At 41.4% G+C, this 18,972-nt stretch overlaps 1 protein-coding gene across 3 annotated transcripts in view; it reads left to right on the top strand.

The window, feature by feature from the left end:
• MNT (MAX network transcriptional repressor) overlaps positions 1–18,529 on the top strand; it is an 80,952-nt gene extending 62,423 nt beyond the window's left edge. For all 3 annotated transcript variants that reach the window (XM_018573904.1, XM_018573912.1, XM_018573898.1), the window contains 2 exons: positions 14,386–14,578; positions 17,108–18,529. In XM_018573904.1, the coding sequence (XP_018429406.1) occupies positions 14,386–14,578; positions 17,108–17,820 (906 nt within the window). In that variant the 3' untranslated portion in view covers positions 17,821–18,529. The remainder of the gene's footprint in view (positions 1–14,385; positions 14,579–17,107) is intronic.
• Positions 18,530–18,972: the final 443 nt, after the last annotated feature.

Raw genomic sequence — 18,972 nt, 5'->3', positions numbered from 1 at the left:
GGGGGGGGGGGGGGGGGGGCTTTTGCCCTTAATGTCACTTTAATATCGAAAAGAAACCTTGCATTGCATAGAGGGAGCACGGCCTACCTGCTGAGTTGTTCAAGGCTATGTGCCGTATAGGCAAATCTTTCATTTACATTTAAGATAGAAGGGTGACCACCCCTGAGAAGTTTTTATTGCTGTCTGTGCCATCAAAAAGATTGTTAACACAGCGGTCAATTAGTACGATTCAAACCGACCTTAGAAGTCTGAATGCAAAGAGGGAAGAAGCCCAAACTCCAGAAGGTACACTACTACTAACCCTCTACTAATACTATATAGAGGTATGTGTGCTTATTCTACAGAGGACTACACAGGGAAATAGTGCCCTTGAATGCCAGGGAGTCAGGTTGTAATATGAATGCATTTGCAAGTTGTAGAATACGTCATCTTTGCAGTATATTATATAAAATATTTAAAAAAAGCTTTTGACTTTGAGAAAATTGAATTCAAAGCCTGGCATTGTTTTGCTAGATTATTTTAAAACTTTGTGCTGTCTTACATAAATTCATCCACACACACACACACACATTAGTGGATGGATGTCTTTCTATATCGGAAATATTTGTATTATTGGATATTGGAATTTTTTAAAGAAATGAATGAACCATATAAACTGTCCTATAGTAATTGATGTTATTGACTTGTCCAAATTAGTTTTGGGGTTTTCAGCTGTTGGGTTTATGAAGGTAATTTCGGAGCGAGTCAGGGAGTCTGTGTAATGATGTACAGTTAATGATAAACTGGCAGACCAATATAAAAACACACACATACATACATACATACATACATACATACATACATACATACATGTGGACTAAAAAACATCTTCTACCTGTGCTCTGGAGAAGTGGAAAGGGAGAGGTGTTCTGTAGTCCTGTGTTAGGTTGACAAGGCTGCCATCCCATAGATATATTACAGCAAGTATGTGCTATGGTGGACTCTGCTGCAGAGCCCACCTGACAGCCCACCATGTATGTGTTTTTATATTGCAATTTGCATATTCTGGGGATTTATATCTTTTACCCCCAGAATATGCAAATCATTAGTGATATTTGGTTTATTTAGACATAGCTTCCAACAGTCCCTTACTTCAAGGGGCAGTCCCTGTTATGGTACCACATTTTCTGTCGCTCTCTCCTCCTCCTCCTATTTTGGTCTGGTGTATAGACCTCTTTATGAAATGTTTTAATTACCAAACCTTTGCCAACACGCGAAGGACCAGTTCATAACGGTGTGGTGTGTTAAATGCACATGTGTTAATGTGCAATAGGTTAAGGCAACCTATTAATGTACACGTTGCTTAATGCACCACAAGGGACCAAAGATTGCTCCTGCACCAAGTTTGGCTAGCACAGCACACCCCCTAGGGGTGTAAAAATGGATCCGAATTGTAACTGGATTACATTTAGTTTGCTAAACCCCTGTGTATCATTAATAGTTTTAAATAAAGTATTGTTTTCAACTTTTTAGCATCTCCATGCTTCTGATCTCCTCTGCCCTTTTCAGCCATTTCCTGTCTACATGCACATGTTCCAGTGTCAGCTGGATGTAATTGGTCAGGACCGGCTCCCTGATGGCAACAAGTGTCGGCCATGCCTGCACTGTGTGTATCGCCATGGCCGTTTGCAGTCTATACCCCATGATTATGTGGCAGGGTGACAACACAAGAGTACAATTGGAAGACATGTTGTCACCCCATAACAGGATCTTCCTAAACAAGAACATTAAAGGCAAGGTCCCCAGGTATTATTATAACAAAAGTGGCATATTTTAACGGACCGAATTACTTTTTTGAAATTAAATTAACCTGTAAATTTTTTACATTTTAGATCTCCTTTTGACTAGTATCAATCTTAGATCTTGTTGTTTTGCAAACCAAAAGCTGCTGAGTTTCTATCTACTGTTTCGATCAGTAGTGATCAATTCAGCTGAACCAGTAAAACTTGTCAGCAAAGAGAAACCTAATGTCATTCCCATTCTCTGATTTCATACTCTGCATTCATTTTTCTCTGCAGTCAGTACATTCCTGGATACATTCATGTTGTCTCTGTTATTATCATCCATTGGGTAAGTTAGATATTCTTGTGAACCCTCTAGTGATTTGTGACAGAACAAAAGGCTACATTGTACTGTGCTGCTTTTTGTTGTAACTTCTGAACGTCTCAGTAGTTGTGGTTAATAACCAAGTTGTTGAAGCATCGCAGCAGTTTACATTTTTTAAAGTAAAGGTCATTTGCCTCGAAATCGGGGAAAAAACCTTGCACTTCCTCAAATGAAATCAGTACTTTTAAGGAGAACTATGGGGTTAAGACTTTTCCCCATAGTTCTCCTTAGGGTAACGGGAGGACACAAACTAGCGTCCTCCCGTCACCCTAGGCTCAGTATACCGCGAGCTGTAGCTCGCGGTATACTGAGACGCCACAGTATACCGCGAGCTGCTGCTCACGGTATACTGAGATGCCGCAGCTGAAGCGGATCCCGGCAATTGTGCCGGGATCCGCCCTGCTGCGTGACTGACAGCTGGCTCTGCCTATCTAGAGGCAGAGCCAGCTGTACCCGCCCCCTCCCCGTCCCTTCCGCAGTCAGCGCTGGCGGATTGGATTTAAGTGCAAACTTTAGATGCCTTCATGACATGCTCTGTAAAGTACACTACTGATTTGACTTGATTCTAAAGTAAACTTGTCTGTATGGAAAAAGTGAGGAACATCGTGCTGCATTATCATACAGGCACGCGTAGGCCCTCCCCTTCCTGTCTCCCACACTTTCCTAATGGTCAGTAAAGATGCCCATTATAGTAATGTCAGTAGGAAGGTGCTGGAAGAGGGCCAGCTCTAAAAGCTCTCGAAATGCTCTTGAAATTTGCATGCAATAACTCCCCGGGATTTGGGACATCTAGACATCAAAGAAGACATTTAAAAGTATAGGAACCTAACTGACAAATCCAATTATAAGGTGTAGGGTCAGCTTTAAAGTATTATTAAACTACTTTAGTAGTAGTATTAATGAATCCAGATTAAACTTATATACATTGCCCAGTGAGGTATTTCTTTAAAGTTTTGGTCAACTACTTAGTCGTCATGTTTCTGAACAGCTGACTCCAACTTTCTCAACTCTGTTTCCCTGAACTTCCTGTCAAGTAGAAGGGACAGCCGTTTCCAGCAGCTGTCCATGTACTAGCTTGGAGAAGCATGGAAGGAGGAGAGGGGGAGTGCCTAGCATTGGCTTGCTGTGCCTGTGTGTTTTGGGAGACGCACGCAGCTTACTAGCACACACCAGGTTGGCACCAAACGACAATGCAAGTGAAAGGAGCCACCCTAAAACAGGATATCGGGGCCAATGCTCCGGGGACCAACTGATTCTACATGAAACTAACACTTAAACATCAAGAATCAGCTTCCATTGTAAGTGATTTAACCAGCATTTGAAATGGATTAAACACCTTTTTGCCTTTTAATATCACTTTAAAGTCAAGGGACAGAGTAGCAATGCTTCATTGTGCTGGAGCAGCAAGAGCAGTCTCAATCCTTTTGGAGAGTCCCCATAGAAAGTCAGTTGGGTGGAGCTGGGAACTCCAAAATTGAAGTACCAGTTTTGGATTGACCGGCCCTTTTAAGAGTTAAACTTTTAGAACCTGGGTAATCTTTGTTTACGTTTTGTTTTTTAGTGGAAGTTGTATTTTAACTTGACCAAAGGGCAAACCTGTTCCTTAATGGAAACCGCGTTGGGATGAAATCACAAACTGAACTTTTGCACAGCTACTACCTGGACCTGTTCATTAAAATTAAAGATTAACGATAAAGGCGTTTTGTTCATGAGTGCTAGCGTGGCAGTTACACGGGTTGCAGTGCTGGTTGCTTAAATGTCCTCTGTAACAGTGCTACACATCTAACCCAGCTGCAGGCTACTGTGCAGGTCTGACACACACCAGTAAACGCACCATGAAAGCTGAATAAACATTGTAAATAACTGTGTTCAAAGCCAATGTTTAATAAAACTTGAATATTCATTCTCTGCAGTCTTTCATTGGTACCATGGTTGAGGACTTCCATGTTCTGTTTTGATTCCAAGAAATCACATGACTAGAGCACCATTTAATGAATATCCTTTTTATTGTATGGCAATTTTATGATTTTATGGATGCCTCATAGAACAAAAAAACCCCAAACCAAATACTATTTAGAGCAGAATTATTCAGACATTTCTATGTTGGGTAGGAAGCAAATGTGGTAAGATGCTGAAGTCCTGTAACTTTGTGAAAAGCTTGCCGAATGGGGCTACATTGGATTATATAAAATGGAAATGACGGTAAATGGAGTGAAGTTTACAATTACTGCGGTATATCTAGATAGCTCAAATTCCTGATTTTACTTGTTGGCTTATTAAAACAAAAATGTAACTTGGAATGTTACTTACCTGTTGTTTTTTTTTTGACTATTTGGTGATGCTTTTGGCCAGTGGAAGGAAGAGTGTAGGATAGCATCCCCTTCTGGTGTTTTCCAGACAACATGGTAGACTTTATTGACAATGCCATTTGATTTCATATTGACTCGGCTGACGCTTACTTTTCCTGAGTAAGGCGGATGTGAGGGCCAATCTTCCAATGGGGACATTGTCTAAGAGAACTCCCGAGTTTGTAGAGATTTCCTCACACTTCCTGTTGTGTCTCCAGGACAAGGTGTGAAGTGAAACCTCCCCTGTTTTGGCTTTCACGTATGTATGTATGTATATATATGTGTGTGTGTATATGTATAATTGTTTTATTTATTTTACCCTTTTCTTGTGTGCTTCACACATATATTCAGCAGCATCAAACTTTTGGCTGCCAAATATATGCACCACTGAATTGTTCTGTGGGCGCACAAAATGGGCGCCCCCAGAACGCTGACCGAGCTGTCAAGTACTGATGATCAGGAGTCAGTGGGACGGCCTTCCAATTTACATAATCAATGTGCAGCCAAAGGAGACCAGCATAATTGGGAGCCCCTCCCACCGACAAACTGATCACTTAAAGGGCAGGCAGCAAGGGGTTAAAGAAAAGTATTCTCACTGACTGTTAAGGGATTTGGGACATTTATTGTGCATATTATGCCACAGATCACAATCGGAAAAAGATTTGAGTGAACAAACCTGAAATTACATCAGTTTTTTTCCTAGTAATGTCTATCTAAAATTGAGTTTACAACTCCGATTAGTTTGTGATAGATATATATATATATAATATATATAATCTCTCAATGTGTGTGTATACACACACACACACACTGTATGTATGTATGTATATATATTTCTATTGTGTCCCGGGTATTAATATTCTTTTAAAAAGAATTTAAAAAAAAAGAATTTGTTAGTTTTCAGTACTCTTTGCATCCCATGTTTTCTTTTGTAGCAGTTTTCTTCTAAGCTTAGGGAAAAGTGTGGCGTCCTTTAAAAAGTTTGACTTGTGTATGGTTTTAGTGCTGAGGGTCAGATAGATAACAGGTTGATTGCCAGATATTGCATGTTATAACAAGTTTGATAAATCCCCCCCGGGTACAGACCAGATTACCCTAATTACTCCAGCAAAATATAGTTTACAAAACATTGCAATGAGGAGCCCTCACGTGGCTACAGGATTAGTATACCTCCAGCTAACAGGCTGCTTGGTGTGCCGCAGCGTTCGGAATGCACACAGGCCGTGTGTCGGCTTGTTTATAGAATCTGCTGCCTTTTAAAATAAAACCCTTTTGATTTTATTGGCTGGCAAATTAATATAATATGATATAAATGTTTAAGAGCATATAATAAACAGTTTATGAATGTAAATGTATGCTTTATTGCACTCCCATTTATTTTAGATTTGATTAATTAGAAGATTTAACAGCAAAAAGTATTATGAAGCTGTTGGGGCTTAAAGTGACCCTGTGGGAAACCCTAATGAAAAGCTGTAGCAGACCGCATAAGCTGCCAGCTCATATGTTTTTGTTTATTCCCTTAATGTACCCTTCCTAAAGCACCCATAACCCACCAGCCCCCCCTGAAACGCCTGTGTAGACATCAGTTTTCTCAGGTTGGCCTAGGTGTAGACCTCCTGCCAGTGTATTAAAGACTGGGTCTGCTTATTCTCTTCCATATGCATGGGCAGACATATTTGGGGGGAGGATGAAAGCTTATACTGTTAGCTAGTTATCTACTACATCTTTACATGTATTTATTTGTGTTTCGCTAATCCATTGCAGCCTTGCACACACAGATAATAATGTGAGGCCCAAAGGGTGTAATATACATTAATGCTTTGCAAAAGCATCAAGGCTGCTTTCAAAGCTTAGGGCCCCTTTTTTTTTTTTTTTTTCGTCGTTTCAGATGCATGACCTGTCCCACCAGTTTAAAGCAATGTAAGCTGCTGGGAGAGACAACCCAGAGACACATCCAGCCCGCATGGGAAAAGTTTATGCTGTGAGAGTTCGTATTTGAGGATTATTAGAAGGATCTACGCAGTCATGTCTGAGATTCTGTACCAATGTCCAGATAAATACTCCATCCATCTCTTTTTTTTCTCATAGTCATAGGTAAAGTGGACATTAATATATTAGCACGCCTGTCTCTTTTTGGGTATGATTTTGGATGCAGCTCGTGCTGGCCTTTCTTTAATGTGTGTTTATAGCCAGTGAAGATTTCATCACGATAGGAGCTTGTGTTGTCTGTTTGCTCAATGTTTCCTACATGAGGTTTGTTGAATGCACCTGCCCAGCAACAGTGTTTTATCAAGCAGCAGTAGTAGCTGCAGATCATCGTAACTGACCCCATTGCACAAGCAATAGTGAACAGATCCATCATAGGCAATCGGCAACCCCATGTAAGATAAACAACAGGTTTGCTTTAACGCTTACCTTTCCGATAGCACTTATTTACTTTTTTTATTCCCCTGCTGCTCCGTTCACCTGACGAGAGTGGAAAAACCTAAGTTTAAGCTTAGAGTCATTTAAAGTAATATTAAACGCTCAACCTTTTTTTTTTTTTTCTTTCAATAATGAATCCACATCAAACAAATATACATTGCCCAGCAAAGCATTGCTTTACAGTTTTGCCCAAACACTTAGGCCTTTGCCTAAGTTTTGCCCAAACACCTGGGTGTTTTACAGCGCGTTCCTATGCACTGTAAAACGCTCTACATGTGAAAACCAATGATTGCCTATGGGCATGGTTCCCACCTGTGCGTTTTACAGCGCGTAGGAACGCACTGAAAAACGCCCATAGAAGTACAGGAGCTTCTTTGGGGCGTATTTGACGCGCGTATCCATTAGGATACAGCCGGATAGCCCTCGGAAACGCGCGTTTGTCGCACGTTTCTTTTATGGCAAATCGCGGGGAAAACGTGCGGCAAACGCGCATATTCCGTACGCCCAGGTGTGAACCCAGCCTTACAGTCCTCGTGTTTCTGAACAGCTGCTTCCAAGTCTCTCAGCTCAGCTTCCCTGAACTTCCTGTCCAGTACAAGATCACAAGGGACAGTGCTGACTCCAGCAATTGTTCATCTACTATCATGGAGAAGGGAGGAGAGGGGGTCAGGGAGGAGGAAAGTAGCTTGATTTGCTATATCTGTGTGTTTATTGGAGATGCACACAGCTTACTACCACACACAAGGGTGACTGCATAGCACTCTGCTTGAGAAAGGACCACTGCTCAGGAAACCAACTGATTCTTCAGAAAACTAAAACTTTTAAACATCAAGGCATAATCCATTGTAAGTGATTTCATCAGCATTTGAAATGGCTTTAAATCCTTTTGACTTTATTATCCCTTTTAAGCTTATAGAGTCAATTCAGATGGAACTTACACAGGGCTGATGACTCTTTTTGCCCCAATTGACAGCACAGGACATATTCCCAAAACATGTTTATGTGGTATTACTAATACATTAATTTTTACTGCTGATTCTGGGTGTAGGTGAAATCAATTATATTGTAGGTCCAAGCTAGTTTCAATTTATGGGCCCCTCTCCAGTTTAATCGGATCATATATTCTGATCTCCAATGTGGAACTTGCCTTCTGGCAGCCATCACAATGTGAGAGATCAGTTTCTTTTCAGAAACAGAGGTATTTCGGAATTAGGGCATCAAACAAAAAGAGTAACTGATTCGAGGAAAACTGGACTCCAAACATTTGGTATGGTACATCTGTCACTAGCTTCCAGTAAGCCGTAAATTTAGTGCATTGGCAAAAAATATGGTTAAGTGTAACGTTGAGGCAATTGCGTCACCAACATCTGTTGGGAGTAGAGGGTTTGCATATGTGTAATTCAGCTGGAATCATGTTTTAAAACATTAGTATCTTATATTGAGTTTTCCTGTGTGTCCTATAGATGGAGGACTTAACGGCCCACTCCCATATCTGTTCCCAGAGAGGTAAAGAAATTTTTCGCAATATTTGTTCCCATTTCCACATATGTTGTGCCCCAATGCCATCTGGAATTTGTATAATATTGTGGTATAAAGAGGAGATCATATGTTGAGAGGGACCTTGGGAGCATAACTGTTCAAAAGGGGTAGAGTGTTTTAAGCACAAGTCTGAGGCATATGTTGAGATATTTGTAAATAGGAATACAACTGTGCTTTCAAATCTGCATGTTTACATGTGATGGATTAGAAAAATCTCCGAGGGTTAATGCATCAATAACATGCTTGAGTTGGAAGAGCCTCTTTTGTGCCCAGATTTTAAATGGTGAAGTGAGGTTGGCTGGAATGGATGGGTGAATAGTAGAGAGCACCGAAATGGAAATTTCTAAAAAGAAACTGAAATGAAAAATGTCAGACCGAAAATGTTTTTTTTTTCTAACCTTTTCAATTTTTTTCTATAAGCATTTACATTTTTTTTTACTTTACTTTTAGGGGCTTTGGAGGAAATATTAGGGGTCTGAACAGACCCTTGATATTTCCCTTTTAAAATAAAAAAAGAGATTGAGAACACAGAGCCCTCAATCTCTTTTTCTGCAGCCCCTGTTATAAATGAACAGGAAGCTTCTATACTGACTGTTCCTGTTCATGCCTAACTTGCGGAGATAGTGTGTTTACTATAACCACAATCATGAATCAACAGGAAGTGATGTAGAGCACTTCCCATTCATTCATAATTGAGGATACAGTAAACATACTCGGTCCCCAATTATTTACAAACAGTCAGCGATCACTAATCACTGAGTGCTGGTACCCGCTCTCCATCCTGGATCAGCTGTCACAGGAGGCTGAACAAGCGGTGTGGGGAGGAGATCTCGATCTCCTCTGACAGCTGCCTCCTCCCCGCACCGCTGGGCCGGCCTCCTGTGACAGCCTACAGCTGCCTCCGCCCCCACAACGCTGCTTTCATCTGTCACAGTAGGTGGCGCGGGAGGAAAGCTCATCCTCCTATGACAGCACTGACAGCTGTCTATGCCCCCACGCTGCTCTCCTGATCTGTGACAGGAGGCTGAGTAGTGCAGGAGGAGAGACGCCAGCCACTCACATCGCTCTCCTCCCCCTGCACTGCTCGGCCTCCTGTGACAGTTTCTCTCCTCCCTGCTGGACGCTGCGTCAGCGAGGAGGAGAGTACTATGAATGCATCATTATTTCGGCCGGAAGATGGCACTTTCAGCATTTTGCCAAAAATGGCATTTGCGGCCGATACACTCTCTTGTTTCTCTGGCAAATATGTACTTAACCAGGTTTCTTTGACTACATAATAACAAATGTCTATAGAATGCTGTGCTGGTATTGTGAAGGCGATCAGTATCCCTGTAATCTTCCAGGGACAAATCTGTAGTACCTAAAACAGGCCCGGAAAACCTTGTTGTCAGCAATGAACTGATCATATCTGCTGTAGGAGCCTATGTCTGTAGCAGTGTGCACATCCCCTATCCCCAGACACGCAGCATGCTGTACTGAGCACATGGAGGAAAGCTGCTAGCAGGCTGTTTGTGTAAGCCTTAAATGGAATGCACGCTGGCAGGGGGCGGATTTCAAGGTTGGCACCAGTCCAGTTAATTTCCCGGCAAAAAAGAGAAGAAGGTGGAGGGAGGGCTGGGGAGTTGTGAGGGGGAAGTGTGACGTGTTTGCTGACACGTGTGTCTGTCCCTACTGAGGAGACGGGGAGGGGGGATGTTTCTTAAAGGCGCCGTTCCGCCGTGGCTTGCAGCAGAAAAAAATGTGAGTTCTGCGGTGAAAGAGCTGTTATTTGGAACTTGAACTTGAACCTGCTTCTAGTAACACAACAAGGTTATGTCCTTTCCAGAACGTTTGTTCAGCATGACTGTTTTCTGTTAAGTGAAACTCCCAGCTTTGTACTTCCCTTATTTACTCCCTTTCGGTGTGTTAAATATACCATTGAAAGCGTTTTGTTATATCTGTTTGATACGTGAAAAATATATTTAAATAATAAAAAAAAAAGGATATATGTAATTGGGTATGCAGCAATTCAGGACACCAGGATTTCTAAAAACATCATGCACTTCTTACAGTAGAACTGGTGTCTCAATTTCACAAAATTATAATAGAACAAAGCTCTGAATATCCTAAAGATAAAACCAGTTTCTAAGAATACACGAAGTACAAGTGCCAAATGTAATATTATTGAGATAAAAAAAATACTGCATATGTTAATGTTGTATCCATCCAACATGTTCCCTGGAGCAAAGTCCAACTTTTCTAAGATGCATGAAATAAAAAATTCCATATAAACAATGATATCTATATATCTATCTATACAGTATACTAGAGGTGCACTGAAATAAAATTTGCTGGGGGCTTCTGGGAAATATTAGGGGTCTAAACAGACTCCTGATATTTCCCTTTTACAATATAAAAAGAGATTGAGGACAGAGTCCTCAATTTCTTTTTATGCAGCCCCAGCACTGAATGAACAGGAATCCTCTATACCAGGGGTCTCAAACTCAATTCCCTCGGGGGCCACTCGATAAATTTGTTTCTCCCATGGGGGCCATTTGCCAAATTGCATACTTTAAAATAAAATTTAACTATATCCGGTTTGGTTTTGGAGCCCAATATACTAGGGATGCACCGATACTAGTATTGGTGCTGATGCCGAGTATGTGGGCGAGTACTCGTACTTGCCCAAATGCTCCGATGCCTAGCCCGATACTTCCTGTATCAAGAAGCTGGGCAGTGCGTCATTACATGGTGCCCGGCTTCCTGATTTAACCGAATACATGCTCCTTCATTAGTGATGAGAAGCTGGCCAATCAGAAAGCCGGGCACCATGTAATGACGCGGAGCCCGGCTTCCTGATTGCCCAGAAATCCGGCTCCATGCTTTCTCGTCACATTGGGGCGAGAAGCATGGGGACGGCTTCCCTGCTAATCGGGAAGCCGGGTGGCGAGAATTTACACGCTACCTGGCTTCCCGACTAATCAAAAAGGCAGGTAGCGAGTCATTTCATGCCGTCTGGATTCCTGAATGGGACGTCCAGTATTCGCTATCAGTGAGTACCGAAACAAAAATTTTGGTACTCGATACCGAAATACCAGTATCAGTGCATCCCTACAATATACACACAAGAGGGCTGCGGAAATTAACGATTAATCCCTCGATTCCCCCACACACACACACACATTAATATGTCAAATAAAATACACAGCCTCCTCTCCTGCTTACATTGTAGCAGGGAGGAGGAGGCTGTGAGCCCCGATCATCAATCCCTGGTGATCTAGTGGTGGATTGGTAAGGTCTGCTGCAGTTCATTCTTTTGGCCAGCGTTCAGCGGAGACGCCGGCCGAAAGGATCCGAGTGCCGCCACAGAAGCAGCTATGCGGTTTGCATCCAAAAGAGATGCAGGAAGTGATGTAGATCACTTACCATTCATTCATAAGTGGTACATAGTAACTCATACTTTGTCAAATTATTTAAAGTCAGCGAACACTGATCGCTGAGTGCTTGTATACTGCTCTCCATCCTGACTCACTGTCACAGCTGAGCCGGTGGTGCAGGTAGGAGAGCTCAGTCTCCTTTGACAGCTGACTCCTCCCCTTCACCACCCCTTGGTCTCCAGCGACTGCTTTCTCTGTCCACACACCGCTCTCCTGATCTGTGCAGGAGGCTGAGCGGGGTGGTTGCAGGAGTGCTCAGCCTCCTGTGGCACGCTTGCAGCGCTCTCCTCCCCCGCACTGCTCTGCCTCCTCTGACAGCTTCTCATCTGGACGCTGCGCTGTGTCAGAGGGGACACAGTGCAGTGCACAGCGGGGAGTAGGGAAACAAGGAATGCACCGCAATTTCGGCCAAAAGATGGCACTTTCGGCATTTTGCAAAAAGAGGCATTTTTGACCTATATGTTTCAGCGGTACATCCCTAATATGTACACATACATACATTAGGAAGGGCGGTAATCGCCCAAAACGGTCTTAATTTTTTTTACAAACTTATGTACCAAAAAGAAATGAATTGCATTTACTAATATATATTAATTACACACTAAACCATGCATATTTTGATGTATGCCTGTGCTTCAGATGCGTCCCCCACATTGGGAAAGGCAATGATTCAGAAGGTTTGTCCATTATACAGGAGAAACCCCATGTTTCGGATTCCTGCCACCACCAATGCCTAGTATCTTTTCTCCTGGGCTGCATTGTCAGCCTTGCAGGCGCAGGGCTCGATGTAAAACGGCAAAATGTGATAACCCACGGCATGGGTCTGGCTAATGTGGTTTTTGCCCAAATGTCAAGCTTGTAGGGCAGTCATCAGTTGGCCACGCTGAAAAATTCACCATGGTGTTTTCATGGCAGGTAGGTAAATTATTTCATACCAAAAAAAGAACCTTTAGATAGACTCCAGTTTACCAATGAAATCTTAAAATTTTAGGAAAGCATAAGAGAACACAGCTGGGGCCTGCTGTTACATACTAAGTGGTTCATAGACCAGCTCTCAGAAAACAAGTATGTCCCAAAGAGAAACATGATACACACAGCAGTGGGCTAGATCATTACATTCTTTTATTTCCTATGAAAACATGTGGCTTTCCTTCTGAAAATGTGACCTTGTGCAAAACTTTCTGTAATAATTATTGGTTTCATCGTTCAGGCAATTATATACAGAACTCTTCGTTTGTCTAAAGTGTACCTCCAGCCAAAACATTTTTATTAAATTAATTGTAAGAACATCTGTAGGTAGGTATAACTGTTTTGGGGGGAATTTTCCCTCTCTTCCTGTCCTACTGACATGTTACCAGGGCAGAAAATGAGTAAAAATCTCCACAGAGACATAGAAAGCAATAAAAAGCTGTCAGGGGTTCTTGCCATCTTTGAATGTAATAAGAAAACACTGTTGTTATTGTGGTCTGTATGCCTCTTATTCCCTTATTTCCTTCCTAATGACAACACATCACCAGGACAGGATATGAGGGAAGAACTTTTTTTTTAAATTTGGGCTGAAGCCTTTTTATTATTTTTGGATACAGTGGGGGAGGCCTAAAGTGACTGACTCTATAATTATTAAACACATGTTCCTTGATAAATGCACCATGTTTGAATTCTGTCCGGCTGTCCAGCAACCAACACTGGAAACTACCGGCTATGGTGTTGCTCTACATCCCGTGAATGTAAAGCCTTACTGGAAACAGAGCATCAGGGCACAAGGGAAGCGTGTCAAAAGACCCAGATGGCATAAGTTGCATGGGATCACTGGTAAATAGTTGGCAGTTCTTGAATGGTGATTGCTGGACATCTGGAGCACAGACAGAAGTCATAATGGTGGTATGGATTTATCGAGGTACTTGGGTTATATGGCTGTTTAATGTTCAATTAGTAATTGTAGGGTAAACTTATACTATGAAATTTCTGTCAGGTTTTTATTTTGGTCTTTGAACCCTTTGGGGATATTCTTCCCTGTGTCCCCTGCATGGGAGTTGGGGGTTGCTGGTGTCATGGGAACAGAAAGTCATTGACTGCACTAAAAATATTGTCCAAGTTGAAACTTTAATCTATTTCCTGATGTCCTGACTTCACAGGAAGACAGCCTTGCACGTTCTGTCTTTCTTCCCTGATCTATCCTATTAAAATAAAAAGTTGGGTTTTAAGGTAGTCCTTCAAAGAATGGCATTTATTAATGTAGTTGGAGCCAGTACTTTAATGCTATGGAACGCTAGTGCTAGTTTATGGCCGAGGGCACTTCAGCCGCCGTTTCCCTGGTACATATACAGATCTGCTCAGCTGTGTATCAATATGTTTTTCTTTTGTATAAGTCACACATATTTGTTAACCAGTCAGGGCTATCACATCAGCTTTTCTGGAATAAGAACATACTGTTCCATGTGAAGCCTCTCCAAGGAAAGCACGTTCTGCATAGTCAGTGGAAACTTAAAAAGGATCTTTTCCTTCTTTCTCAGAGTCTGAAAAGGAAAGAAAAGGAATATGAGCACGAAATGGAGCGTTTGGCAAGAGAGAAAATTGCCACACAGCAGCGATTAGCCGACTTGAAGAATGAACTCAGCCAGTGGATGGATGTTATGGAGATTGACCGAATTGTGCGTCAAACTGTTCAGCCAGAGGACGACCAGGCCTCAACCTCCACAGCCTCAGGTAACCACTATGGGGCCTTTACAATGACATGGTTGGCCTTTTCTCTTGTTTCATTTTAGATTAGAGAATGAGAAGAGAGAAGCTGATTATGTTATAGATAAAGGTGATTTAACGTTCCAGTCATGGGACCCACAGGGTTTATATACCTAGCAAAGCAGTACTTTCTCTGACCACTGTAATGTTCTCACATTAAGTTCAACTACTGCTGCCCCCTGCAGTCTGTTATTGAATATTACAGTTTGCGCTCTCTAAATTCCCCGGAGAAAACATTGGTATCAATTTGTTTTTTACAATTTCACAGAAGCATGTTGGGGTTGAGAAGAGATGGTTGACCAACATGTGCAGATATGAAATTTGCTCCACCATTGCCATGATTTTTACATCCTTTGGCTAGATATGAACGTAATTTTAGATGGATGAAGGCAATTGGATAAATCAAAAAGTTACGTCACTGCTTTTTTAAATTTTTGCTTAACATTTGTAAACCCAAAATTTTAACTGCTCTAAAATGCTCTCTTTTTTCCAGTGTAAAAATGTTTTGGATACAATGTGGAAGTATTACAACAGTGAGGGGAAATCTTCCAATGGGGACACATGTTCTGGTGATAACTAAGAGGGGAAATTCCCTCACTATGTAGTGCTTTCCTTCCACTTCCATTGGCTCTACAGGACAGGGAAATCCCCCATTTGGGACACACGCAACACAAAATAAACTTAACCCTTTCCCACTTTATTCAAAAAAGCAAGTTTTTTCTCTCAATATACCATTGCAAGCTTTGCATTGGTATTGTTTGAGTCGTGCTACCAAACACCTGTTGATCCTGCCAATTTCCTCCCCTTTTGTGGGCTTTATGTATGAAAGTGACAGTGCTAACCTCAACTTCCTAATGCCGCAGTAGCATTGTCAAGTTTTGTCTTTGACACTTCAGGATGGTGTGCAGACACACAACATGCCTGCCAGAACTGTAGTCATCCTTTGGCACCAATAGGCAGCCATATCTCTAGGCCTTCCCTGATGTGTTTTACTCACAATGGTGCATAGTACTGAGGCAAACAGCCAATCCTTATGGTACCCTGTCCCCCGCAGAAAATGATGGAAATTTGCTCAGTGCGCTAATGGACAACAATAAAAAAATTTGTAAAAGTTGGTGCTGACTAAAGTTTGTACTGAGAAGTAAACAAAATTGTTGCACGTACATATAAAAACAATATGGGTAACAGTATCAAGTAAAGCACAATATTAGAAACCCAAAGTCAACTGTGTTTCAAATTACAAATGCAACCTAATTATAAGTATATAAGGACAATTGAGTCCTGGGATGTCTTTAGGGCATTGGGTATAATACTCAAAACAGGATAATCCATCCGCAAGTGTTTTTTAATGTGTTAGGCAAGGCGGGAAGAAAATAATAATATGGTTGGAGAGAGAGAATGTAGGGGATGAATATGTCAACTCAGATAAAGAGGGTAAGGGGTACAGAAAGGAATGGAATAAAGAAGGGGGAGGTTGGGAACAGGGAATCGAGTACCAGTAAAGAAGGTGGGGAGGATACAAAGGAGAAACTTTGGAGAGGTTAGGTATGAGGGGGGGAGGGGGGGGGTCAAACCTTACTGCCAACAATTGGTCAATCAGTTGCAGATGGATTTTAACCACTTCCTCCTTTGCACCTGTATGTAACTTTGTAATTACTTAAGATAACAAATAATGTTGTTTTTTCTGGGTGTAAAAAAAAGGCTTTCATCTGACAATATTGCCTTACAAAAATGGTTTTATTTTTATTAAACAAAAAGATGTAAAAACAACTAAAACACTTTTTTTTTCTAGATTGATCAGTACTCGTTTAAAAAATGTTACTGTAAATAAAAAGTATACATTTTTTATTGAATTTGTACAGTTTATGACACGTTTTTATTGTGAGGGAAATTAACAAATAAAAATGAAAATGGTTTAATAATATACAGAAAAAGAAAATACAGGTAAGGGGAAGGTGGCAAAGGAGATAATTAGGGATGCTTAGGGTTAATAAGGGGTTAAATGGAAATATATATATATTTTTTAATTGTTTCCTGTTTGGTTGCTTTAAATGGACCACTCTTTGATCTGCATATGAATTAAACAAACACACACAGTTACAATGTTACATTGAAGTTCCCTATTGAGCTTCTGAAGAGTGCTTACAAACTTTGTTCATAAACTATGTGTGTATATAGCAGCGGCTGCATCTGCTACCGCGTTACAAGTGTCAGCCTGGGAGCAAACACAAATTGCGGCTCACAAATTGCTGCCTTGTGAGTTACGGGAGGTAGGTACATATTTTTATCGTTTGGGATAGAATGGGAAAGAATTGGAACATTTGTTCGATTTTTACTGCTATCCAAGGCTGCTTTAGAGAGATATCTGTACATACACTTTTAAGTGCAAAGTTTTTCGGCAGCCAGTATTTGTATGCATATACAGTTTTTTTTCTGGTCTTTTATTCACAATATTCCTGGTTGCTTACAGTTGAAACTTTTTATTATGTCTTTCAGAGGGGGAAGATAACATGGATGAAGACATGGATGATGACAGACCTCTAAATTCATTACCAAAATGTCAGAATCCTGAACTTCTGAAGATGGTACCGTCCAACACAGCTTCCCACAATCACCATTCCACTGTACTGCCTCAACATGTCTCCATTCAGCAGAAACAAGCTCCCTCTCCCCACGTACAGACCCTCTCCAACCAAGCACTGGTCCCGCCTCAGGCCATAGTGCCAGCACAGACTCATATTGTGACTGCTTCCACAGTGCAGTCAACTGTGATAGCCCACACAGCCACCACTCATGCGTCCGTTATTCAGACTTTAAACCATGTCATCCCAGGGCCTCAGACCAAGCACATTGCCCATATTGCACCTTCCACGTCAAGCCCTGTACAGCTAACCACTGCTGCTCAGCCAATTGGCCACATCACTGTGCACCCAGCCACCATTAATCACATGACCCATCTTGGGCAGCAGCTACCCATTTACCCACAGTCGGTTGCAGTCAGTCAGCCCATGATGAGCCACATTGCTCACACCATCTCTCACCCACAAGTCAATGGAACCACAAACCTTGGCCAGCCTGCTGTTATGGCAAAGCCAACCGTAGGAACCCAGGTGGTCCACCATCCCCAGTTAGTTGGTCAGACAGTCCTGAATCCGGTGACCATGGTAACAATGCCATCGTTTCCTGTCAGCACTTTAAAGCTAGCTTAATGCTCAACTGAAAAAAAAATGATTAAAGGAAACCGTCTTGTTTTCTGTCACAGCCACAACTTCCATCCATTGATGGGGCAGCCATTGTCTGACTTCTAGAAGCATTCCTTCTTCTGGGACATAGGATCCATCTGCAGTATCACACCAGGCAGTGGCAGCTTTCAGTAATGGAAGGAAGCTTTCGCTGTGCTAGGTAACATCCACCCTGAAAGGTTCCCTTTAGTTACATAAATTCATGTATCCATTGGACAGCGGAAACTCCATACATTCCTACCAAGTCATGTTCCAAGGAAGAGCTGCGTAGTCACAAGGTGGTATTCTTCATTGGTTTTGGAAAAGGTGTCAGGCTTCATTGTATAGGCCTCTATCTTACCACAAAGGGCCCAGTGCCCTGGATTTCAACCATGCTCATTGTCTCCGTGGCCGCTGCTCATAATGACTTTTTCATTTTGTCCTTTTTACCAGTAATTGGTGAATATTAAATGAGACTTTTAATTTCTATCCGCTACTTCACTTACATTTTTTTTAATTTTAATTTTTTTACTCAATTTTGATTGTGTCGTCGTCGTCTTTTTGTGTATCTTTGTAACATACAAATCGATGACCTCTTTCTAATATAAGAAATGAAATGGTTTTAAAGTAAGCATAATGTCGGTCTATACCTTCACTGAGGTGATAGCTGCAGGAAGTATACACTAATTAAAGGAAAAAAATGTTTTTAAAAAAAGAACAATGATGGAAAAAAAGTCCAAGGTAATTTCTTTCCTGTCTCCGAGGTAAACATGGGGCAGAAAATGAATTCTTGTCTTTCTATTTATAAACATTAGTTATTTCAATTTCTGTTCCATCAGTGCCTTCATTTTAACATTTTAATATGAGCTTTTTAAAACCTATTGTCCCTAACTAAAACAATGTTTCCCACCTTTTTTAGGACCATGAAAGTCACACTTAATGAATTATTACCTTAGGTTTATATTGAAGCTTTTCTGGTTTACATTAACCATATTGGATTTGAAGTAACCACCTGTTTCAGTTTGTGCTTTGTTTGTTTTAGGGAAGCTTATAAAAGCTAGCTCAAACGGAAAGTGTGGTACTCCTCATATCAACAAATACCTTTTGCTTTTTTTAAGAATATCACTGTAAAATGAATTT

The sequence above is a fragment of the Nanorana parkeri genome, unplaced genomic scaffold (genome assembly GCF_000935625.1).
Source record: "Nanorana parkeri isolate BGI_ZX_2015 unplaced genomic scaffold, ASM93562v1 scaffold48, whole genome shotgun sequence".
Taxonomy (NCBI): Eukaryota; Metazoa; Chordata; class Amphibia; order Anura; family Dicroglossidae; genus Nanorana; species Nanorana parkeri.
The sequence above is the reverse complement of the archived record's forward strand: the minus strand, read 5'-3'. Positions and strand labels throughout refer to the sequence as shown.